Source organism: Panthera leo, chromosome B4 (assembly GCF_018350215.1).
Source record: "Panthera leo isolate Ple1 chromosome B4, P.leo_Ple1_pat1.1, whole genome shotgun sequence".
NCBI lineage: Eukaryota > Metazoa > Chordata > Mammalia > Carnivora > Felidae > Panthera > Panthera leo.
The window spans coordinates 75,646,834-75,669,811 of record NC_056685.1 but is presented as its reverse complement, the minus strand read 5'-3'; the positions used below and the strand labels follow the sequence as shown (position 1 = coordinate 75,669,811).

The following is a 22,978-nucleotide window of genomic DNA, read 5'->3' as shown; positions in this document are numbered from 1 at the left end:
GACTATGGAAATTGACAATAAAAGATCTGAGGCTGAAGTCTGGGGGGAAGAAGAGATAATGTATTGGAACTTGGGCCTTTTTTTTCCCTATCCAAGGATCTCAGAGACCTTGCAAAACGGAGGCCTAGAATCTTTTGACCAGAAATTCCAGCCAAGCCATAACGGGTATCTTCCATCCACGATTCTTGATTCTTCTTGATTCTTCGCAGCCAATTGTGTCGGGTTGCAAATGCGCAAACACCTCTAGGACCCCGGCTTCCTTTCTGTTTCTTTATGAATGAACCGGCTTTAGTCTGCGCAGGCGCAGCTCCTGGTTCTCCGGCTCCACGTGAGGCCCACCCTTCCCTCCTGCTGGCGGCCCCGCCCTTATCCTTTCCAATGAACCAATGGCGAGAGGCCTGGGGGGCGGAGCCCGGAGCGGCGCGGCACTGTAGATCCCCCGGCGCCCGGCTCCCTCGCGTTAGTCTTGCTGTGTTGTGATCACGTGGCCAGCTCCGGGCGCGGCGCTTGTTTTGGTTTTCCTCTAGCTTGCCCCTGGCAGCTTCAGGGTGAGCGACTTTCCTGTGCCGGTTGCTGCGCCTACCTTACACTCTGATCTCCCTTTCTTAGGGCTCTTTCAGCCCGCAGTTCTGCAAGCCCCTTGGGGCCGGCTACTGCCATGCCGTTAGTTCGCTACAGGAAGGTGGTCATTCTCGGGTACCGCTCTGTAGGTGAGTCTCCGCCTTGGGGAGAGCACCGACGCACCGCGGCTTTGTGGCCAGAGGAGGCGCGCTGTCGCGGGAACGCGACCCAGACAGGAATGGTGGCATCGATAGAACGGGGTTGTAGGGCGAGGATTGAAAGGATGGAGGAGGAAAGGCTGGGGTGGTGATAGTGTGTGGAGGGTTGCAGGAAGCAGGAGAACGTAAGGGTTAATGTGGGCTTGGTTGCCAGAACACCAGACTGGTCCCCAGTGTTACCCTGGGGACGGGGGGGTGGGGGAGGGTGGGGGGGTGGGAGGGGGGGAGGATGGGGTCAGGATTTGATGGATGGGGGCGCGGTCTGTGTGGGGCAAGTCGCAGGTGTCCGGGCGCGAGGCGACTTGATCCTAGGGGAATCCCGGATCTTTCCAGGGGTGGGGTGGGGAAAGTCTGCAGGAAAGGCTTCCTGCGGCGCTACTGAATGCATCCGGTGGCCAGGGTGCAGAGACCCAAGGCGAAGAGGGTGAGGGTAGGCTAAGGAAAAACATTGCATGGCACCCACAGGCTAGGGTGCTAATTTGGGGTCCTCTTTAGCCCTGGGCCACAGCCCCCGAAAGGGCAGAGGATGTAAATGTGGATGGATGATTTGGATACAACTACCACTGCTTCCCACAGGGAAGACATCTTTGGCACATCAGTTTGTGGAAGGCGAGTTCCTGGAAGGCTACGATCCTACAGTGGAGAATAGTGAGTAGATGTCTCCCCTAGGGGTGGGGCAGGGAGGTCTTTGTTGCCCCATCCAATTCCGTAATTAGGGAGTTTCCTGGTGCCAAGGGGCTGATTTGATTAGACCTTAAATCTAATCTTTTCTCTAGTAATCCTGTTCTATGAGTGGAGCTAGAGAGTGGATTTTGCAAGATACTGCGTCCAGGATGGTGTAGATGTAGACAATGAGAACCTTAACATTGTCCCTCTAGCTGCCTGGAGAGCTCCCTAGACCTGGTCCATCTATATCACCCCTAGGGTTAAGAATGTATGGGGGCACACATTGCTAGCCCTACAAGCACCTCACAGTCAAGTTTTCTTTTCTTTTCAGCTTACAGCAAGATAGTGACTCTTGGCAAAGATGAGTTTCACCTACACCTGGTGGACACAGCAGGGCAGGTACCAGTTTGGGGTAGGGTATCTAAACATGGCAGTTCAGTTGTGGGAGATGAAGTCTGGTTGCCTCTGTGGCTCATCTGTAAAGTAGTATTAAAAGAAAAGCATTTTAGCAGAGGGTAGTGTGCAGTGCACAATGGAGCTACTCTGTAAATTCTTGTTGAATAGAAATGACTGGAATATTGAGTGCCCTAGGGAGGGTCCCCAGGATGCAACCCACAAACCTTTGCCAGCTGAGTGTTATGTATCTAGGTACTGATGTTTCTGTTTCTTGTCAGGATGAGTACAGCATTCTGCCCTATTCATTCATCATTGGGGTCCATGGTTATGTGCTTGTGTATTCTGTCACCTCTCTGCATAGGTAAGTGACCACGGTTATGAGTGGGGAACTTGGGAGGATCTGAGGGCTGTCTCAGAATAAGTTTATAGCTCCATTTCTTGTGTTTAAAGCTTCCAAGTCATTGAGAGTCTGTACCAAAAGCTACATGAAGGTCACGGGAAAACTCGGTGAGTGGCTCTGGGAGATAGAGACATAGTATGGACTTAAGGGGATGGAAGAGAGCAGGGGGTCCAAGTTAGGGAGGAGGCCAGGACAGATCCTGTCTCATCTGATGGGGAGTTGTCCAGCCTTGATGTGAAGGAGGTTGGGGTCCATGCAGAGTACGAGGGGATCCTATAGTAACTGGTATTTCTTCACAGGCTGCCAGTGGTGCTAGTGGGGAACAAGGCAGATCTCTCTCCAGACAGGTACGAAGATCTCTATACCTCAAGGCAGAGGAAAGTGAGATAGACTAGGAATCAGTCAAGGCTCTAGTCCTGGTTCTGCCACTGACCTTAACAGTCATTTCACCTCTTTTTTTTCTAACTTGAAGGTTAACACAGGATAACCCTTCTTTGTTTTTTAAATTTTAAAAATGTTTATTTATTTTTGCAAGGGGCGGGGGGAAAGGAGGAGCAGAGAGAGCAGATGACACAGAATCCGAAGCAAGCTCCAGGCTCTGAGCTACCAACACGGGGCTTGAACTCATGAACTATGAGATCATGACCTGAGCTGAAGTCGTATGCTCAACCGACTGAGCCACCCAGGTGCCCCTACAAGATAACCCTTCTATTGCAAAAGCTGTAATTTCATATTTCAAGCCTCCATCCTAGGCTTCTTTGTTTTCCTTGATTTTCTCCTTCCTCAAGCCTCCTCCCAAACCTTGGAAGTGGGATGGGTAAGAGGAAGTCTAGATTCTATAAAGATTTTGCAGAGAACATGGGGACATTGCTGTCCTCCTTCTTCACATCACAAATCTGTTTCTAGGGAAGTCCAGGCAGTTGAAGGGAAGAAGCTGGCAGAGTCCTGGGGTGCAACATTTATGGAGTCATCTGCTCGAGAGAATCAGGTGCTTGGCCTGAATATTAGGAAGGTGGTCGGGTAGCAGTGTTTTTCTTATGGCACTTCTTGGATATGGGGATGGTGGGGGAGTGGGGTATACACCTCAGAGCTGGGTCATATTGGTGGCAGTAACTAACTTTGTTGCTCTGATTCTCTGTCCCTTGCAGCTGACTCGAGGCATCTTCACCAAAGTCATCCAGGAAATTGCCCGGGTAGAGAATTCCTATGGGCAAGAGCGCCGCTGCCGTCTCATGTGAGCCCTCAGGCATTGGGTAGCTGCCTTGATTCTGCCCCTGGCACTTGCCAGGCTCCAGCGGGTGTAGGCCCTTAGGACTTCACGGGTATGGTTGCCAGCTGTGTTCCCAGTCCTCTGGTCACACAGTGTGGTACCCTCATGTTTGCACACTTTTCCCAGGCTCCAGTGGCCTGGTTGTCAATGTTTACAACGGGGCAAGGATGTCTCATGGGCACTGGCCTCTCGTCTTCTGTTTTTGCTAAATGAGTTGTTACAACCTGCAGGGTTGGGATATGAGTCCTAAGCATTCTTTATTCAGGACCCAGTCTTCTGTGCAGGTTTTGGGTGTTGGCTGTGTGAAGGGAGCTGGGGACTCCTGAAGTGGAGCTGACTCCCTAGGGTAACAATGTATATATGCAAATAAACTGAGAAATCTTTTCGTCTTGGCTTCTCTGTATGTGGGGAGAGCTCACAGCCATTATCTCCTTTTCCAAGGAATGATGACTATGGCCTTTGGTGGGGAATAAGGGCTAACTCTTCCCTCCTACCTCATTGCTATTCCTTACTCCTCACTCATTCAGGAGGACCATTACCCTAAGACTTATTGCCTATTTTTTCCCACCTTCTTTTCTCCTAGGTTCTCCTGTACAGGTACCAGTTGGCTGCCACTCCCATCCAAGTTTATAGGCTCTCAAGATCCCCTTAACTACAGAAACACCACCCTCTAGTGGCCAGCTGCCACATGCTGACCTAGCTTCCCTCCTGGGGGAAGCTGGCACTCAGCATTTGATGGCACTCAGAGAGAGGGTAGGGTTTGGGGAGGAAGGAAACCCCTCATCCTAGTGATGTAATAATTAAGAAGGAGGGTAGAGGCAGGGACGGAGTAAAGTGTTGGTGAAGATTTTGGCCTTCCAGAAGAGTCGAGTGAAGTAAGAAATAACGCTCCTGGTGTATATCAATCCTTCCATTCCCCATGTCCCCAGAGCCTTTCATTAAGTGGATGTTCTCTGGTCTTTTCATTACCTTTGGTGACCTTTTCACACCCTTCACACCTTTGGAATCATGTCACTTTTTTTAGGTGTCAAAAGGTATTGCTTTCTACTCTTTCTTATTGACCGGCCATCTCAGTAGGAGGATGGACATTTTAGCTAGGAAGGATCAGTCTTATCTGCCTCTAGTTTTCCTGCTCACCCCCCATCCCCACCAGACCTAGGGTCTAACTGGCATAATACTTCTGCCAAGGATTTACAAAGGTTACTGGAATAGTACCATTAACAGGGAGAACACAGACTACTCTTGCCAACTGAGGGACTCTGAGGTACCCTGTCAATGCACTTAGTTGGGAACGATGGGCAAAATCTTAGCTGTGACCTTGCTAGTGCTTGAGTCTAGGCTAGTTGGGCTTACAGCTGGGGTGACTGTTTGTCATACTGGTTTTTAAAAGTTCTGCCAGCTGCTTTTGCATCTCTAATCCAGAATCTAAAATATAAAGGCTGCTGGAAGGAGCATTCTCCAAAGGACAAGCTCAGTGGTTAAGGATTCTCTTTAGGGTGGTCACCACTCTCTTTCCTTATATTAAAATTAGGTCCTTTTATATACCTGACCTGGAATATTCAATATAGGTTATCTATTGCCCTGTTGCCATTGCCATGAGGTCTGGGGTAGACTTATAAATGTTCGAAGTTTTCTAAAAGTGTATCAAGCAATCTTAAAGTCCTGACAAAAATAATGAATAGTAGTTAATAGCTAGGTTAGAATACTTTTCCACTTAGCCGTGTGACCTTGCACAGTCACTTAACCTCTCTGAGCCTCAATTTCTCATTTATGAAGTGTAGTTAAATCTGCATAGAGTTGAGGTGAGTTAAGTTGTGGTGATATTTCAAATGCTTAGAACAGTTTCTCTTACATAATAAATTCTTGAGAAAGGTGGCTCTTGTGTTATTGGAGGTCTTTTTGGTGAAGGTCAGCCTCTCTGGCTCTGGATGTAGAGAGTAGGGAGGGACCTTTCATTTTCCAACTTCTGTCTCTTGGTTAATTTATTCACTATAGCTGGGACAAGTGTGGAGTTGCTGCTGGCTTTTTTTTTTTTTTTTTTTTTTTTCTGAAATAGACCCGAATGGTCAGTGCAGGGTACAAGGTACCAGTGTGTGGCTAACACAGGGCATGCCTAGTTCTAATCCTTCCTATGAACCTGGCTAGTAGAGATTTAAAGGTTTTCTGCTCTGTTAATATGGAAGCCACAAGTCACATATGGCTATTTAAGTTTAATTTAGTATTAAAATTAAACATAAAGTTCCTCAGTTGCACCACCTACATTTCAAAGTGCTCAATAGCTACATGTGGCTGAGTCGAATTAGTGTAGCTGTAACGCATTTCCATCACTGCAGAAAGTTCTATTGGACGGCATTATAAATAAACCCTTTTCCACAAAACCAGCCCTGCACCTGATTTACCTCTTTCTTCGCATCCTCCTTAAAAATAGTTGTGTTTTTTTTTTATTATCTAGATATATACAATCCTAGGAAAAACATGGCCATTGGCTTGAATCATGGATGTCACTAGATGTAATTCGTTGGGAAATTTTACCTATTTTATTTAGCCTCAATCTCATCATCATAGAAACATAATTCTACGTAGCTCATAAGGAGGGTGAGGAATAACTAAGAATATATAAAGTATCTAGCACATAGTTAGTGTGTCTCTTTCTGTTCATCCCGTGGTTACAGCTAATGCAGAAAAGCCTTTCCAATCCTTTCTCACCCAGACTTACGGGGGTGTGTGGGGGAATGCCTGCAAGTAGTGTTTTGGGATCTTGTCTAGAGTAACAGCACTCCGGCCAGGTAGCAGAAAGGCTCCAAGGTACATCCCCTCTGTTTCCTAAAAAAGGGGACACAGGCCCTGAGGGTCCGGGGAGAAAGACTAGGGGTGGGGGTGGGAGCACCCGGGGAAAGGAAGGAAACTCCACATTTGTTTTGATGGGGGAGGTGTGTGTGGTGATTGTGGTAGCACTGAGTCTTCTTTGCTCACGGAGGGGTTTGAGAGCCACAAGGAACGACTAGGCACTCGTACCGCTTTCCTTAGGGCCCCCGAACGTGGCAAGAACCCACCCTTTGCAGCGCCAGGCGCCGTGCCTCACTTTCTCCATTTGCGGACTCCAGTTCCCAGGATGCAGAGCAGCGGCCAATCTCCTGGCTCTTCTTCCATCCCCCTCCCGGGAAAGATTGCCCCTGGCCAAGGCAAGGGGGCTGGTGGAGCTTCTGGGACTGAAAACTGCAAGGGAACGGAACTAGAAAGTGGCCGCAGTCCTAGTTTCACGAGCCGGTCAGTGAAGGAGGCAGGTCCAGGGCCGGGGCGCAGAGGAGGGGGGCTTCATTCCCACGTGTCTGCACAGCGGCCGGCCCGGCGCAGTCGGGGTTAACCCGAGGCGGAGGGATCCCACAGCGTGTGCGTAGAACTGCAGAGTCACAGCCTTTCCTCCGAGAGGGCCGTATCCCTCCGCCGCTCCGCTCCAACACAAAATAGGGCCGCGTCTTCTCCTTTCTCCGCTTCTCGAGTGGGGTTCCCCAGGCAAAAGAGCCCCCCGGATCTTGCGCCGGAGGCTTCCTGAATCTCTACGACCGCTGCCGAGATCTCGGGCCAGGAAATAGCCCCTTCGCAGGAACCACCCTACCGGCCGAACAGGAGGCGGAGGGGGGGGAGGCGGAGCGGCGCCGCGCTGCACTACTTTCCTCTCCGGTTGCAAATGGCTGCCTCGTTCCCCACTTTCCGCTCAGTTTCCTGACCCCCCGGTGCCGGGAGCCGGGGTTGGGCCATGCACCTCTAGGCCCCCCGCGATCACAGCCAGCCGGGGGTCGAGGGGGTGCCGCCGATCAGAGCCGGCCAGGCCGGGGGCGGGGCAGCTCCCGAGGCCAGAGGGGAAGGGAGGCGAGCGCAGGGCCTGGAGCGGCCGGAGGGGAGCGGGCAGAGGGCTCGCACCGCCCGCCCCTTCCTCTTCCTCGCCCACCTACCCTCCTCCCTTCCCCGGGGGGGAGCAGAAGGTGGGGGGCTCGAAGCCTCAGAGGGTGAGCGCTCGGGGTCGAGGAGCCCGGCGCTGGGTGTGTGTCAGGTTCAGCCCCGCGGCCCCGCCGGCTCCGCGTCGCCGTAGCTTGCGCGGCCCCGGGGCGCCGGCCCGGGCGGGGAGAGGGGCTCGGCGCTCCAGCGAGGGTCTCACGTTCCATCCGGGCCCGGCGCGGGGCGGCGCGGCATTCCTTCCGGGCTGCTGGGGAGGCGCCTCGACGTTCCATCTGGAGAGCCTCGACGTTCCGCCCGAGCCCGGCGCGGGCGGCCGGGGCGCTGGCCCGGCCCTAGGACTGAGAGGCCGCCCGGCGACGCGGATGCGGAGCCTGCTCGCCCAAGATCAAAGCCACCGGTGCTCTCTTTGTGTCCGCTCGGGATTCGCCGCCCTGGGGCTGTCCATGGAAACCTAAACTGCTGGAACCCGAGGCAGAGAACCCTTCTTTGGCTTCTTGCGTTTTTTTGGGGGAGGAGGGTGGCCACTCCGACCTGGATTTACCGTTCTTGGCCCCCCTAAGCCCCCCCGTGCGGGGGGCGGCTGTGATCGCTCTGGCGGTTGGAGGTCGGGGAGCGGCCCGGGCTCTGGCCATGTTCTCGGATGAGGATTTCTGGATCGCCCTGTGAAGAGGTGAGTGAAGTCTGCCCGGCCAGGGCCCAGAAAGGGTTGGACTGGGGGCATAGCCAGATGGACTATCTTGGCCGGAGCTGGCCTTTAGGTTGGAGAAAGGGGTGCCAGAGCTGAGGAGGGTTCCTTTGGCAGTGTCTGTCAAGGCAACCTGAGCCAGTCGCCGGGGCAGAACCGAGGCCTGGTGTCTTGGGGTGTGCCTCTTTAAAGACTGGGGGTTCAGGGAACCACGGGAGTTTGGGAACCTGGCCAGATCGCCTTTCTGCCTGTTTATTTTTGTGTTGGGGGGAGCTCTGCTAAACTAGGACCCAGGCCCTGATGCCAGCACCAATCCCAGTTGGCTGCTTCTCCCTCAGGGTTCCTTGTGGGCCTTGGGAACAGAACAACTTTGGGAGGGAGGATAGAGTGCCACTGCCAGGTCAGACTTACTGCCAGGTTGGACTTTAAGGTTGTTCTTGCCCATCCGGGCACCCAGAGCAGTCTCTGGGAGACTCCAGGAACCCTAGATATTTCACCAGGCCTTATTTCACTGTGCAAAGGGAGAGTGTGTGGAAATTAACTAGTGTGATGAAGGGGGTGGCTGGGGCAAGAAGGAGGCGGGGCTGGGGGCAGCTCTGGCCTTGCTGTTCAACTTTAAACTGCCCCTGCCTGACAAAGTGACCCCAGCAAGGCCTAGTGCTGTCTTAGCCTGCTTTGCCTCCCCTCCTCTGGGGATGGACATAATCTCTAGGGGATTATAGAGTAGGCCGTTGAGATTTGCTCCCTGCGAATGTGGGCTGCAAAAAAATGGCTTTTGTCTCCCGCTTTCTCTGGGCCTAGTGTGGAGAGCTGGTTGCCCATAAGTCCTGGCCAATCCCATAGGCCCCTCCCCAGACCTCTCCAAACCCTTTTCAATTAGGGAATGTTAACTGGTCCTCACATCCTGTCCTAAGCCTACAGAATAGGGTGGCCTGTCCCTCTTTGGAGGAGAAATGACCTGATCAAGAGCTGTTTCAGCCAAAGCCTGTGTTTCCAACCCTGGCAGGAGGTGTTGGGGAGAAGGGGTGTGTATGTGAGTGCATGAAGGTGCAGCATGAGCCTCATGCCTCTGAGCCCTGGGCTGGGACAGCCCCTCTCACAGCTGTCATGCTGCCCAGCAGGGATTTGGCTGGTGTGTTTTGCTCCCTCACTCCACCCTCTCCAACATACATAGGTTAGATCTCTTCCAGTCTGATCTTGGAGAAAATAGGGGTTTTGCCCTTGAAAGATTTCTGGGTGGTAACCCTGAGGTGAGAGGTGCTACAGGGGTGGTAGAGTGAGGCTAGCTGTCACCCATGCTCTCTGCCACTGCTTCCTCTGAAGGGTCCCTCCTGTTGTCTGTCCCCAAAGAGCTTCCTTAGGAGGGACCTCTCCTTGTTAGCTGTGGCTGACCCCAGGATGACCCAGAGACCGTCCGGAGGGTCGACGGGCCCAGTGTTGCCATTTGGATTCTTCCTGGAGGGCTGGCCCAAAATGGGGGTGGGGAGAGGTGTGGTTTGATTCTCAGGCTGGGAACCAGGAAGTCCTGAGTCCTACAGAAGAGCTGTTCACTCAAGGGCCTACTTCAGCCTTTCACCTCTCCAAGCTTCCATTTCCCCTTTGGCTGGGAAAATAGAGTTAACACTATTGGTCTGGGATGGTGTCAGGGAGGAGAGTGGGTTGAGATGAATCCCTGTCTTCTTCTTTGCTGTTTTGCGCCTCTTAGGCCTGGGGCTAAGGGAAGCCAGCACAATTTTACCTCCTAGATCTGTACTTCTTTGGGATCTCTCGTTCCCCAGAGGAAGCCTGGCTAGGTATTAACCCAATTTAGATCCAGGGAAAAACCCTTGGTGTATATGTATGTGTGTGTGTGATTTCTGGCTGTGAATGATGGGATGGGGGAACCTGTGGTCTTTATTTGTTTAGCTGTGTTCAGGGGCCTGGCAACTGGGACTTGGCATTGGGGCACAGGTGCTAGATTGCAGGGGGAGAGAAATGGAGCCCCAGCTTCTTGGAGGTGCCCCTAGATTGTTTTTGGCACAGCTTGGAGGATACTCTACCGTGTGCTACTTGGTCTATCTTCCATGTCCCCATGAATGAGGCTGTGGCTTTGGAAGATGTTGATACTCTGTCTTCCAAGGCTGACGAAGGTGGTTTCTGTATCTCCCCAAGCAGTGCCAGCCTTACCAGCTTGAGAGGGCTGCGCTCGGGGGAGGGTAGAGGAATTTGTCCCTCTGGCCTTGTGTGAAGCAGTCCTCCTCCCACCCGCTGTATTATCACTGTTGCTTTTTATTTCTTACTGTTTGTGACTCCTTTGGCCTCAACTTTTGAGAGCAGACCTGGTAGAGGATCTTTGCGGGTATGTAGTGGTAAGGAACACATTTAGAAAACTTTGAAGTCTTTGGGTGTGGTCGGGCCTTGAACGACTGCTTGGGAAGAGGGGGCTGGCTGGTACCCTGACCTCCAACCCCTACTTCCCAACAGTGGCTTCTAAGAGCCCCTTGAAGTTCCAGACCAGCTTTTCTGTGGGCCGGCCAGATGACCACCCGACTTTCCTTTCAGGTGTGGTTGTGTGGCAGGTTTGGGAAAGAGATGACCAGGGAATGGAGGTAACAGGTATCAGGTGATACTTCACTTTCCCAATCTGGTAGATTCTGAGTATGAAGGGAAAAAAGTAAAACAAAATTTCTTTTCCGGTGATATGTCACAGAAGGTGCATTGCTAGTCTCTGAAAATGGAGTGTGAGCTCAGGGGAAGAGAACTGATATTGTGGTTCTTAGGTAATTGATTCATCAGTCCTAGGCACTTTTGAGGGTTCCCCCATCTAATTTGCCCCAGTCACACAATCCCAGTGGCTGACCACTGGGGTAGTTGATTTGGGAAGAGAGGCTTATCCTTACTAAGGTTGGTGTGGTCCCTCTGGTTAAATAAGAGTGGAAAAGGTGGGAGAGAGAAATTTCTCAAACTTTTATTTAGAGTTCTGTTTTAGGGATTCCCTCCTCCCATGCCCCCAGCTTCCTTAAGAACATACTTTCTTTTCTTTGCTTAAGCCCCTATCCCTCCCATTTAGAGCTGCTGGCACCTATCTCTTTCTCCCTTTTTCTTTTTTTAATTTTTTTTAATGTTTATTTATTTTTGAGAGAGAGAGAGAGTGTGTGAGTGAGAGTGTGGGGGAGGGGCAGAGAGAGCCAGGGACACAGAATCCAAAGCAGGCTCCAGGCCCCGAGCTGTCAGCACAGAGCCTAACACAGGGCTCAAACCCACAAACCATGAGATCATGACCTGAGCTGAAGTTGGACGCTTAACCGACTGAGCCACCCAGGCGCCCCTCTCCCTTTTTCTATAAGATGACTTTCTTCTTCCTCACCTCTACAACTTTGCTTTTCTCTTTTCTGTACTCTGCTTAGTTCTCTCTGAGGTTTAGGAAAATATGTTCAACGGGTGGGTCTCAACCTTCTTAGGTGTAACTTTAGATTGTTTCATTTGGCTCTGGTATAGTCAGGCGTATCTTAGAAGAGGGGACCGTTACCCCCCCCACCCCCATAGTGTGTGTGGAAACCCTGCTTTACCGAAGAGGAAGGAAGCTACTCTGCTATGCTGTGTCCTCCCGGGTTTAGAACTCCTCTAAGTGGCAGTGTGCTTCCTGAGACTACAACTCCCAGCATGCCTAGCTTCAAGCCTAGCTACACATGCTCAGTAACTCTTAAGGCCCACTTCTGTTAACTACTAGGGACCTCTGAGGAGGAAGGGCAGTTAGTGTTGCTAAGGGCAACGACCTGAGGCCTTCAGGCTGGGTGAGATCCTGAGCTCAGTCACAGCAGGGGAGGGGAGATGGGAGGGGGCCTGAGCTGGATTTGGATGGGCTGTGGGTAGAAATTGGGGAGTTTCTTCTTTTGTGTTTGGGATCTCCTGTTTGAAACTGGTGGAAGTGGAGGAGATCCATCCATAGCTAGGCTTTAGTCCTAGTAATGTATTCTATACCCTGTAAGACCCCAGACTCTGTCTCTGGGAGAGGGATTTTGACTGGATTCAGACTTCTTGGGTTATGGCTACCCCTGGGTTGACACTGATGTACCTCTGGGATGGTAGCTGACTTGAGATCTGAAGGAAAAGGCCAGGGAATAGGGCACAGCAGAAACCAAGAACTCAGACATGAAGCAAAGGGCAGTACTAGATATAGCTTGGATGCGCTTCTAGTTGGATGCTCCTGCCCTGGGAACTCTGACACAGGAGGTAGGAAGCAGGAAAGGGGAGAGGACCTCCTGAGAATCCAGAGCGGGAGAATAGGGTATGTGTTTATCTGGGGAGGAAGTAGGCAGTGGGTAAGGGTTAGGGAGAAAGTTTTTCCTTGTCATTAGAACAGGAGTTTGTAGGTATGGCTTTGCCCTGCTTTCTGTAAAGTAGTTACCAATAGCTGCCTTCCTCCTAGGATGCTAGGGAAAGTGTTTAGTGGGGAGACTTACTAGACATGTAGATCTTTCTTTCTGCTCTGACAGGTCTCCCCGAGAGGGCCCTGCCCAGTCGGAGAGAGGGATGGACAGCCAGAAGCCGCCTGGTGAGGATAAAGATTCAGAACCGGCAGGTGAGTAGGGCAAATTCTGGGTTTGCTGGCAGCTTTCTACCCTTCCCAGGCAACCTTAGATTTCTGGCGCTGGCACAAAGACAGGAGGTAAGTCTGTCTAATAGGTAATTGAAGGACTTTGTTCTTTGGAGCAAAAGTCAAATTGCCATCACTGTAATTCACCAAGGGTTTTGGTTAATCTCATGGGTCTGATCAGTGGGCTAGTATTTTTACTTATTTATTTATTTTTTTAATTTAAGTTAGTTAACATACATTGTAGTATCGGTTCCAGGAGTAGAAATTAGCGATTCATTATTTACATATGACACCCAGTGCTCATCCCAACAACCGCCCTCTTTAATGCCCATCACCCATTTAGCCCATCCCTGTCCCCCCAGCTCTCCTCCATCAACCCCTAGTTTGTTCTGTGCATTTAAGAGTCTCTTATGGTTTGCCTAGACTAGTACTATATAGAAGATGATGGCTGATGCTTGCTTCTCTGTTCATTCAGCTGATGGACCTGCAGCCTCTGAGGAGTCAGGCACCACTGAGCCAGACCTTCCCAACCCACATGTGGGGGAGGTCTCTGTGCCCAGTTCTGGAGGTCCTAGGCTTCAGGAGCCTCCCCAGGACTGCAGGTAACTTGGGGAAATGAGGATGTAAAGCCACACAAAGATTTGATTTGAGAGTCTAGACTTTCAAGGAGGAAGATTTAGGAAGATGAGTGTTTGGGAATCATAGGCATGCCAAATCATGTTAGGGGTGCCTTTGGGCAGCGGTCCGGCATGGTACTAACGCTTGTGTGTCCACAGTGGGGGTCCGGTGCGGCGTTGTGCTCTCTGTAACTGCGGGGAGCCCAGTCTACATGGGCAGCGGGAGCTACGGCGCTTTGAGTTGCCATTTGACTGGCCCCAGTGCCCAGTGGCGTCCCCTGGGGGGAATCCAGGGCCCAACGAGGCAGCGCTGCCCTGTGAGGACCTGTCACAGATTGGTTTCCCTGAGGGCCTGACACCTGCCCACCTAGGAGAACCTGGCGGTAAGTGAGGACAGGTGGGGTAGCTGACTTGGGCAGGAAAAGGGGGTAGGGACTGGGTGGTCCTGAGCCAGTCATTACCTTTCTGCTAACTCTTTCCTTTCTGTTTATCCTTTTCCATTATAAAGGGTCCTGCTGGGCTCACCATTGGTGTGCTGCGTGGTCGGCAGGCGTATGGGGGCAGGAAGGCCCAGAACTATGTGGTGTGGACAAGGCCATCTTCTCAGGGATCTCACAGGTGGGGCTGGGGCCAAGGGATTGCATAGGCACAGGGTAGAGCGAGCAGGGCTGGTGGGCTTCTGAGAGGCTAGAATGAGAAGGGCAGTGGTTAGACAGAGGCAGAGCCAGTGCCTGCCCTATTGCTTTGGGGAGAGCGGCTGGCACTGACACTTTGTCTTCACCCTGGCAGCGCTGTTCCCACTGCACCAGGCGCGGTGCCTCCATCCCTTGCCGCTCACCCGGATGTCCACGGCTTTACCACTTCCCCTGTGCGACTGCCAGCGGTTCCTTCTTATCCATGAAAACACTGCAGCTGCTATGCCCGGAGCACAGTGAGGGGGCTGCACATCTGGGTAAGAAGTCCTGCCCTCTGGACACAGGGCAAATAAGGGGCCAAGTGTGCCTGGGGTTTTTGTGTGAACTTATGCCCCACTAAAATAGATGTGAACTTTGTGAGCACAGGGACTTTTCCTTGTTTACCACAGTGTCTGCAGTGCCTAGAAGAGTGTCTCCCGTATATTGGGCAAATACCCAGTAACTATTTGTTGTTAGTTCGTTCTGTGTCTGTGGAATGCCTGTTACGTAGAGAGCACTGTGCTGAGTCCTGCAAGGAATCCATAGCTGACCCATCTTCTTTGTCTCTTCCCACGCTAGAGGAGGCTCGTTGTGCAGTATGTGAGGGACCAGGGGAATTGTGTGACCTGTTCTTCTGTACCAGCTGTGGGCATCACTATCACGGGGCCTGCCTGGACACTGCTCTGACTGCCCGCAAACGTGCTGGCTGGCAGTGCCCTGAATGCAAAGTGTGCCAAGCCTGCAGGTAAGAATAGGAGGGCAAGAGAGAAGCCTTAGGTGAAGCACAGGTTAGGGTTGAAAATGAGGGCAGGAAGGATCTGTTATGTGCCCTATGTGCCTGTAGGAAACCTGGGAATGACTCTAAGATGTTGGTCTGTGAGACGTGTGACAAAGGATACCACACCTTCTGCCTAAAACCACCAATGGAGGAACTGCCTGCTCACTCTTGGAAGTGCAAGGTGATTATCCCTCTGATTCTGCCTTACTCTCCCTAATTCTACCACCTATCACATCTCATTTCCCCATTGTGATGAGTCCTGTGCTCTCCTCCAGTCTGCTCTCTGACCAGTGCCTGTTTTGCCTGCTTACTTCCTCTAGGCATGCCGGGTATGCCGGGCCTGTGGGGCAGGCTCAGCAGAGCTGAATCCCAACTCTGAGTGGTTTGAGAATTACTCGCTCTGTCACTGCTGTCACAAAGCCCAAGGAGGACAGCCTGTCAGTTCTGTGGCTGAGCAGCATCCCCCTGTCTGTAGCAGGTAAGTAACATGGACTGAAGGAGATTGGGAAGTTACGCAGTTTGGAGGTATTGAGACTGGCAGGGGCCGTGTTAAAGCAAGTCGACTTTAAGAGGGGAGCCCCAAGGTGGGCGGTACGATCCGTAGCATTCGTGCCTCACCTCAGCACGCTGTCTAGGAGCTGATAGCTGATGAGAGCCCTGGTGCCTGCTCCCCTGTACCCTCTGCAGGTTCTCACCCCCAGAGCCTGGTGATACCCCCACTGATGAGCCCGAAGCTCTGTACGTTGCATGCCAAGGGCAGCCAAAGGGTGGGCACGTGACCTCTATGCAACCCAAGGAACCGGGGCCCCTGCAATGTGAAGCCAAACCACTAGGTGAGTAGGGTTTGAGGATTCCTGAAAATAATTCCTGTCTGTTCTGTGACAAGGGACAGTTTCTGCTTTGCCTTAAACCCTGTACTTTTGATGGAGTAGAGCTGGGCTAGGTGGGAGCATAGTGTGTTATGTCTGCAGGGAGAGCAGGGGCCCAACTTGAGCCCCAGTTGGAGGCCCCCCTAAATGAGGAGATGCCACTGCTGCCCCCACCTGAGGAGTCGCCCCTGTCCCCACCACCTGAGGAATCGCCCACATCCCCGCCGCCTGAGGCATCGCGCCTGTCCCCACCACCTGAGGAATCACCCCTCTCTCCACCGCCTGAGGAGTCTCCTCTGTCTCCTCCACCTGAGTCATCACCCTTTTCTCCACTGGAGGAGTCACCGTTCTCTCCACCAGAGGAGTCCCCCCCATCTCCCCCACTCGAGACACCCCTGTCTCCACCGCCTGAAGCATCACCCCTGTCCCCACCATTTGAAGAGTCTCCCCTGTCCCCCCCACCTGAGGAGTTGCCTACTTCCCCACCTCCTGAAGCATCTCGCCTGTCTCCACCACCTGAGGAGTCACCTATGTCCCCTCCACCTGAAGAATCACCCATGTCTCCACCACCTGAGGCATCTCGTCTGTTCCCACCATTTGAAGAATCACCCCTATCCCCTCCACCAGAGGAGTCTCCTCTCTCCCCACCACCAGAGGCATCACGTCTGTCCCCACCACCTGAGGACTCGCCCATGTCCCCACCACCTGAAGACTCGCCTATGTCCCCCCCGCCTGAGGTATCATGCCTGTCCCCCCTGCCTGAGGTGTCACGCCTGTCCCCACCGCCTGAGGAATCTCCCCTGTCCCCACCACCCGAGGAGTCTCCCACGTCTCCTCCACCTGAGGCTTCACGCCTATTCCCACCGCCTGAGGACTCACCCGCTTCCCCACCACCCGAAGACTCACCTGCTTCTCCACCCCCGGAGGAGCTGCTCATGACCCTACCGCTAGAGGAGTCATCCTTGTTGCCACTGCCTGAGGAGCCACGACTCTGCCCCCGACCTGAGGAGCTGTGCCTGTCCTCTCGGCCTGAGGAGCCGCGCCTGTCCCCTCGGCCTGAGGAGCCGCGCCTGTCCCCTCGGCCTGAGGAGCCCTGTCTGTCCCCCCGGCCTGAGGAGCCGCGCCTGTCCCCCGCACTTGAGGAACCGCGCCTGTCCCCTGCGCCTGAGAAGCTGCATTTATCCCCTCCGCTTGAGGAGCCACATCTGTCCCCCCGGCCTGAGAAGCCATGCCTGTCCCCTGCCCCTGAGGAGCTGTGTCTGTCTTCCCGGCCTGAGGAGCCCTGTCTGTCCCCCCGGCCTGAGGAGCCACGCCTGTCCCCCCGGCCTGAGGAGCCACGCCTGTCCCCCCAGCCTGAGGAGCCATGCCTGTCCCCCCTGCCTGAGGAGCCGCAGCTGTCCCCCGTGCCTGAGGAGCTACGCCTGTCCCCTGGGCCTGAGGAGCCGCGCCTGTCCCCCCAGCCTGAGGAGCCGCCCCTGTCCCCCCGGCCTGAGGAGTTGCGCTTGTCCCCCCAGCCTGAGGAACCGCGCCTGTCCCCTCGACCTGAAGAGCCCCCTGAGGAGCCAGGCCTATGCCCTGCACCTGAGGAATTGCCCTTGTTCCTCCCACCTGGGGAGCCACCTTTATCCCCCTTGCTTGGAGAGCCGGCCCTGTCTGAGCCTGGGGAACCACCTCTGTCCCCTCTACCTGAGGAGTTGCCGTTGTCCCCATCCGGGGAGCCATCTTTGTCACCTCAGCTGATGCCACCAGGTAAGGGGATGTTAGTCCCCCTTTGTCTGGGACAGTCTTAATTCTTTATGGTGCATCTAATCTAAGAGCCTCCCTTTTTCTATTTCCAGATCCTCTTCCTCCTCCACTCTCACCTATTATTACAGCTGTGGCCCCGCCGGCCCTGTCTCCTTTGGGGGAGTTAGAATACCCCTTTGGTGCCAAAGGGGACAGTGATCCTGAGTCGCCATTGGCTGCCCCCATCCTAGAGACACCCATCAGCCCTCCACCAGAAGCTAACTGCACTGACCCTGAGCCTGTACCTCCTATGATCCTTCCCCCATCTCCAGGCTCCCCAATGGGACCAGCTTCTCCCATCCTGATGGAACCCCTTCCCCCTCAGTGTTCTCCACTCCTGCAGCATTCCCTGCCTCCCCAAAACTCCCCTCCTTCCCAGTGCTCTCCTCCTGCTCTGCCACTGTCCATTCCCTCCCCACTGAGTCCCATGGAGAAGGCAGTGGAGGTCTCAGATGAGGCTGAGCCACATGAGATGGAGACTGAGAAAGTCCCAGAACCTGAGTGCCCAGCCTTGGAACCCAGCCCTACTAGTCCTCTCCCCTCCCCCATGGGTAACCTTTCCTGCCCTGCACCTAGTCCTGCCCCAGCTCTGGATGACTTCTCCGGTCTGGGGGAAGATACAGCCCCTCTGGATGGGACTGACACTCCTGGTTCACAGCCAGAGGCTGGACAGACCCCTGGCAGTTTGGCTAGTGAACTTAAGGGTTCCCCTGTGCTCCTGGACCCCGAGGAGCTGGCCCCTGTGACCCCTATGGAGGTCTATGGCCCAGAATGCAAGCAGGCAGGGCAGAGTTCACCCTGTGAAGAGCAAGAGGAGCCACGTGCACCAGTGGCCCCTACCCCACCCACTCTCATCAAATCCGACATCGTTAATGAGATCTCCAATCTGAGCCAGGGTGATGCCAGTGCCAGTTTTCCTGGCTCCGAGCCCCTGCTAGGCTCTCCCGACCCCGAAGGGGGCGGCTCCTTGTCCATGGAGCTGGGGGTATCTACAGACGTTAGTCCAGCCCGAGATGAGGGCTCCCTGCGACTCTGTACTGACTCGCTGCCAGAGACTGACGACTCGCTACTGTGTGATGCTGGGACAGCTATTGGCGGAGGCAAAGCTGAGGGGGACAAGGGGAGGCGGCGTAGCTCCCCAGCTCGTTCCCGCATCAAACAGGTGAGAGGCCATCCAGCCACTGGTTGTGGTCAATGTGATGTCAGTGTCAGATGTGTGATCCTATGCCACGGATAGCTTTCTACCTGGTTTACTGAATCCTAGACTCTTCAGGGATCCTTTGTTGATCTTCTTTGTTAAGGGAAATACTGATACATAGAGAGGGAAGTGAAGTGCCCGGGTTCGTAGTTACCCAGTAGGAGAATGAGGACTAGAAAGTCAGGTCTCTCTAGCCAGTGTTTTTCTCATTGTGCCGTGTTGGTCACTTTCTCCTTGGGATGGGGGCATGGTTTGAGCCGGAGCTATCTACCTGTCACGGAGAGCTTGGCTTTTCCCCTGCCCTGAGTAGGACTCCTGGGCCTTATCACCTGTCATGCTCTGTCCGTTCATCCTTCCCTTCCCCCCTGAGCCTGTAGACCCAGTACACTACAGGATTACAAACTCCTTACTTGCTGTTGTAATCGTCCTCTTCCCTCACTTAGGGTCGCAGCAGTAGTTTCCCAGGAAGACGCCGGCCACGTGGAGGAGCACATGGAGGACGCGGGAGAGGACGGGCCCGGCTAAAATCAACTACTTCTTCCATTGAGACTCTGGTAGTAAGGAGAGGCTTCCCATTTCCCAAACATGCTTCAGCTGGCCCTTTCAAGATTAAACACCCTTTAAATCCTGCCAGTCCCCTGCACGCCCACCTACCTGCTTGCTAGCCTAGGGCCTGTCCAGCTATGTCTGTGCTTCTGTCCACCTGGCCCCCAGGCTTCTCTGAAATCTCTGCTGTTGGGCTGAGGCCAAGTTTGGGAGCTGGGGTGTTCTTCTGCTTCTTAGTCCTGGCTCCTGGCCTTCATCTTAGCCAGGGGTTCACGCCTCCTTCCCCCCAGCACCAAAGAGGAAAGCGGCTTAGTGGGGGCAGATTTAGCTGCCTCACTTGCCACAACTCTCTGCCTGTAAGGTTGCTGATATCGATAGCTCTCCCAGCAAAGAGGAAGAAGACGACGATGACGACACCATGCAAAATACTGTGGTTCTCTTCTCCAACACAGACAAGTTTGTCCTAATGCAGGTACTGTACTTGCCTGTGGTATAGTTCCATCCTCAGCACTGAGACCTGGCAGACCCGATGTTGGCTGGGCATATTTTGGTGGGAGGGTAAATGGGGAAGACCAAACTGAGGACCTGCTTCTGGGGATACCCAGCTAATGTGAAAACACAGTGAATCAGGATCATGTTGTTTGTTTGTTTGTCCATCCATCAAATTTCTCTTTAGCGTCTCCTCTGGGCTGGGCAGTGAGCTAGGAGCAAGGGGTATAGCCGTAAAAAAGGCAAAAATGATCTCTGCCCTATTGAAGCTTATAGCCTGGGGAATTTAATGTATGTTCCCACCTGAATCATCTCAAAGCTGATAGAATTTTGTCAGATATGTTACTCTCTCATCCTGACTAGTCTTTATCCTTCTTACCTTCCTTTCACTTCTCCTTCCTTTTACCCATGTCAGGATGTACCAATTCAGATTCCCTGGTCAGATGAGCAAGGCATGATAGGAAGGAACAGGCCCGTGATAGCTAAGTGTCCTGACAATGGGGGGTGGGTTTTTGGTTCCTTGACTCCCCCCTTTCAGATTAGTGTTGTAGTTGGTTGCTGGGACTGAATGGGATTGAAGAGGCCAGGTTGGACATTCGGGTTTCTTTGTGTTTCTCTAGGACATGTGCGTGGTATGTGGCAGCTTTGGACGGGGAGCAGAGGGCCACCTCCTTGCCTGTTCCCAGTGTTCTCAGTGCTATCACCCTTATTGTGTCAACAGCAAGGTGAGTTCAAGGCCCAAGAGGCCTGGACTGGGAAATGGGGTCAGTTATTTCTTACATTAGGCCCCCGTTCTAGTCACACTATTTAAAAAATTTTAATTTGAGTATAATTGATATTGTTTGCTTAAAATGGCCATTGGTCATGGAAGTTACTTGTCAGTCACTAGTGGTTACAAACTCATCTTGGGGCAAAGTACTTTGGAAATCATGGTGGTCTTTATTAAGTTTCTTTGTCGTAGATCATGATTGGTATAATTTAATCCATCGTCTGAGTTGTGAAAACTTTACATGGCCTGGAGATAAAATATAAAACCAAAATCATAAGCACAAGTCTGCAAAGAGAAAGCAGTGTTTTTGACCCAAGTGTGGTCACTTGTTTTGGGGTTTTCATTAATGCTGATTTAGAACTCACTGCTGACATTCACTAATTTGTAGCGATAGCAGGTTCTAAACGTTCAAGAAATGTTGGGGGAGGTACAACCTAATTCTACCCACAGTCTTTTGGGGACTTGGCTAGCAAAAGATTGTAATGAGGTAGTGGCTGGGTGAGGCCATTCTCTGATCAGCAGAGATCCCTGGGAGCCTAAGTTTAGAGTCACTACTTTTGGGGATGGAGGTGCTCTGCGTAGCCTTCCTGTGTTCAGATGGAGGTCTGGCCTGAGCACTGAGGTCCTCCAGCCCTACCCACGTAAGTCCCACCCTCCCCTAAGAAGTCTTCCCTCTCCTGTACGTCACACCCTGAAGAATTGCCATCTTCTGCCCCAGATCACCAAGGTGATGCTGCTAAAGGGCTGGCGTTGTGTGGAGTGCATCGTGTGTGAGGTGTGCGGCCAGGCCTCGGACCCCTCACGCCTCCTGCTCTGTGATGACTGTGACATTAGCTACCACACATACTGCCTGGACCCGCCACTGCTCACCGTGCCCAAGGGTGGCTGGAAGTGCAAATGGTAGGGAGACCTGGGATCTTGAGCGGCCTGGGCAGGAGATGTTGGAGGGATGTGATGTTGCTGACGTGACAGAGGCTGGGTTTAGAAGGCTGGGCTGGGTGCTTGCTTCTCAATGAAGACGTCTCTGGATACCTTGGGGAGGCTAGGTACTGAGGGTCTGTCTTTCTGCCCCCACCAGGTGTGTGTCTTGTATGCAGTGTGGGGCTGCCTCCCCTGGCTTCCACTGTGAATGGCAGAATAGTTACACGCACTGCGGGCCCTGCGCTAGCCTGGTGACCTGCCCTATCTGTCATGCCCCGTATGTGGAAGAGGACCTCCTAATCCAGTGCCGCCACTGTGAACGGTGAGGGTGTCCTCCCCTTATATGGGTCTCCTCTTCCCTGTTCTTAGCCTTGCACTGTCTGGGTTTATTTCTTCCTGTTTCCCTTCTTCCAGGTGGATGCATGCTGGCTGCGAGAGCCTCTTCACAGAGGATGACGTGGAACAGGCGGCCGACGAGGGCTTTGACTGTGTCTCCTGCCAGCCTTATGTGGTAAAGCCTGCTGGTGAGTACCAGGTGCTGGGGAGAGGGGAGCAGGGGTCAGGGCAGGGCTGTCTTACTTTGGGACAGGGCCTCAAGCTGCCTTGGTTTGCCCATCTCTTCCATAGCGCCTGTTGCTCCTCCAGAGTTGGTGCCTATGAAGGTGAAAGAGCCAGGTGAGTCACAGAAATCCCGAATGCCAAGTCTGGAAGAGACCTTAGACGCTGTCTAGTCCAGCTCCAACCCAACTTCATCTCCTCATTTTCAAAGGAGGAAACTAAGATCCTCAGAGGTTGAGTGGCCTGCTCAAGGTCACCCCCAGTAGGTTAGTGATAAAGTTATAACGAGAACCAAGGCCTCCATTTTCCCAGGCAGAGTTCATTCCACTAGGCAATGTGGCCTTTGCAGAATCTCATCTCCAGAGAGCACAGAACAAAGATTTTTCTTCTCAGTGAAGGGGGCCTCAGTGAAGGGGCCTCTCCTCCTCCATCATGATGTGGGCACTGTATGCTGGCATTGGCAAGTAGGGGCCTTCTTAGGCCTGGGTAGCTAGAGAATTCTTTGAGTGAACTAGTGTGAGTCCTGAGCAAAGTCAGGCTTCTGTAGTAGTGGTCTCTGTGAACCCCTCTGGGTCACTGATGGAGAACTCAGGCCTCAGCTAGCACCTACTCGTGGCCTGTCCCCTCCAGCCCTCCCTCCCCAGCGTTCACCTCGGTCCATCTTTTGCTGCTTTTGTCCCAGCTGGGGACTTAGGCTGAAACTTGGAGTTCTGGTTTCTCTGGGGCCTCCATCCAGGGGCTACGTGCTCTTCTCCTTTGTGCAGAGCCTCAATACTTTCGCTTTGAGGGTGTGTGGCTGACAGAAACTGGCATGGCCGTGCTGCGTAACCTGACCATGTCACCCCTGCACAAGCGGCGCCAGCGGCGAGGACGGCTTGGCCTCCCAGGGGAGGCAGGGCTAGAGGGTTCTGAGCCCTCAGATGCCCTTGGCCCTGATGACAAGAAGGATGGGGACCTGGATGCTGACGAGCTGCTCAAGGGTGAAGGTCAGGCTGGGGAATCTCAGGGAGTGCCCAAGTAGTGGGAGCACTCCCGTGAGAGTGGG

General features: G+C 53.3%; 2 protein-coding genes across 8 annotated transcripts in view; both read left to right on the top strand.

The window, feature by feature from the left end:
• Positions 1 to 559: 559 nt before the first annotated feature.
• Positions 560 to 3,810, top strand: RHEBL1 (RHEB like 1). Its single transcript, XM_042946411.1, has 8 exons — positions 560 to 710; positions 1,356 to 1,427; positions 1,777 to 1,844; positions 2,120 to 2,202; positions 2,292 to 2,348; positions 2,541 to 2,588; positions 3,148 to 3,229; positions 3,390 to 3,810. The coding sequence occupies exons 1-8, from the start codon at positions 659 to 661 to the stop codon at positions 3,477 to 3,479; spliced, it is 552 nt and encodes a 183-aa protein (XP_042802345.1). The 5' UTR covers positions 560 to 658; the 3' UTR covers positions 3,480 to 3,810.
• A 3,159-nt stretch (positions 3,811 to 6,969) lies between these two features.
• Positions 6,970 to 22,978, top strand: part of KMT2D (lysine methyltransferase 2D) — a 40,327-nt gene continuing 24,318 nt past the window's right edge. For 5 of the 7 annotated variants that reach the window (XM_042946407.1, XM_042946408.1, XM_042946409.1 and 2 more), the window contains exons 1-20: positions 6,970 to 8,138; positions 12,629 to 12,714; positions 13,205 to 13,331; positions 13,506 to 13,729; positions 13,855 to 13,964; positions 14,136 to 14,298; positions 14,600 to 14,765; positions 14,865 to 14,979; positions 15,119 to 15,276; positions 15,486 to 15,631; positions 15,770 to 17,416; positions 17,506 to 18,614; positions 19,094 to 19,207; positions 19,558 to 19,668; positions 20,306 to 20,410; positions 21,173 to 21,354; positions 21,533 to 21,697; positions 21,790 to 21,899; positions 22,003 to 22,050; positions 22,698 to 22,919. In XM_042946407.1, coding sequence (XP_042802341.1) covers positions 12,666 to 12,714; positions 13,205 to 13,331; positions 13,506 to 13,729; positions 13,855 to 13,964; positions 14,136 to 14,298; positions 14,600 to 14,765; positions 14,865 to 14,979; positions 15,119 to 15,276; positions 15,486 to 15,631; positions 15,770 to 17,416; positions 17,506 to 18,614; positions 19,094 to 19,207; positions 19,558 to 19,668; positions 20,306 to 20,410; positions 21,173 to 21,354; positions 21,533 to 21,697; positions 21,790 to 21,899; positions 22,003 to 22,050; positions 22,698 to 22,919 — 5,071 coding nt within the window. In that variant the 5' untranslated portion in view covers positions 6,970 to 8,138; positions 12,629 to 12,665. Of the gene's footprint in view, positions 8,139 to 11,463; positions 11,927 to 12,628; positions 12,715 to 13,204; positions 13,332 to 13,505; positions 13,730 to 13,854; positions 13,965 to 14,135; positions 14,299 to 14,599; positions 14,766 to 14,864; positions 14,980 to 15,118; positions 15,277 to 15,485; positions 15,632 to 15,769; positions 17,417 to 17,505; positions 18,615 to 19,093; positions 19,208 to 19,557; positions 19,669 to 20,305; positions 20,411 to 21,172; positions 21,355 to 21,532; positions 21,698 to 21,789; positions 21,900 to 22,002; positions 22,051 to 22,697; positions 22,920 to 22,978 lie in introns of those variants that run through there. The other 2 variants (XM_042946406.1, XM_042946405.1) reach the window with 2 other exon arrangements.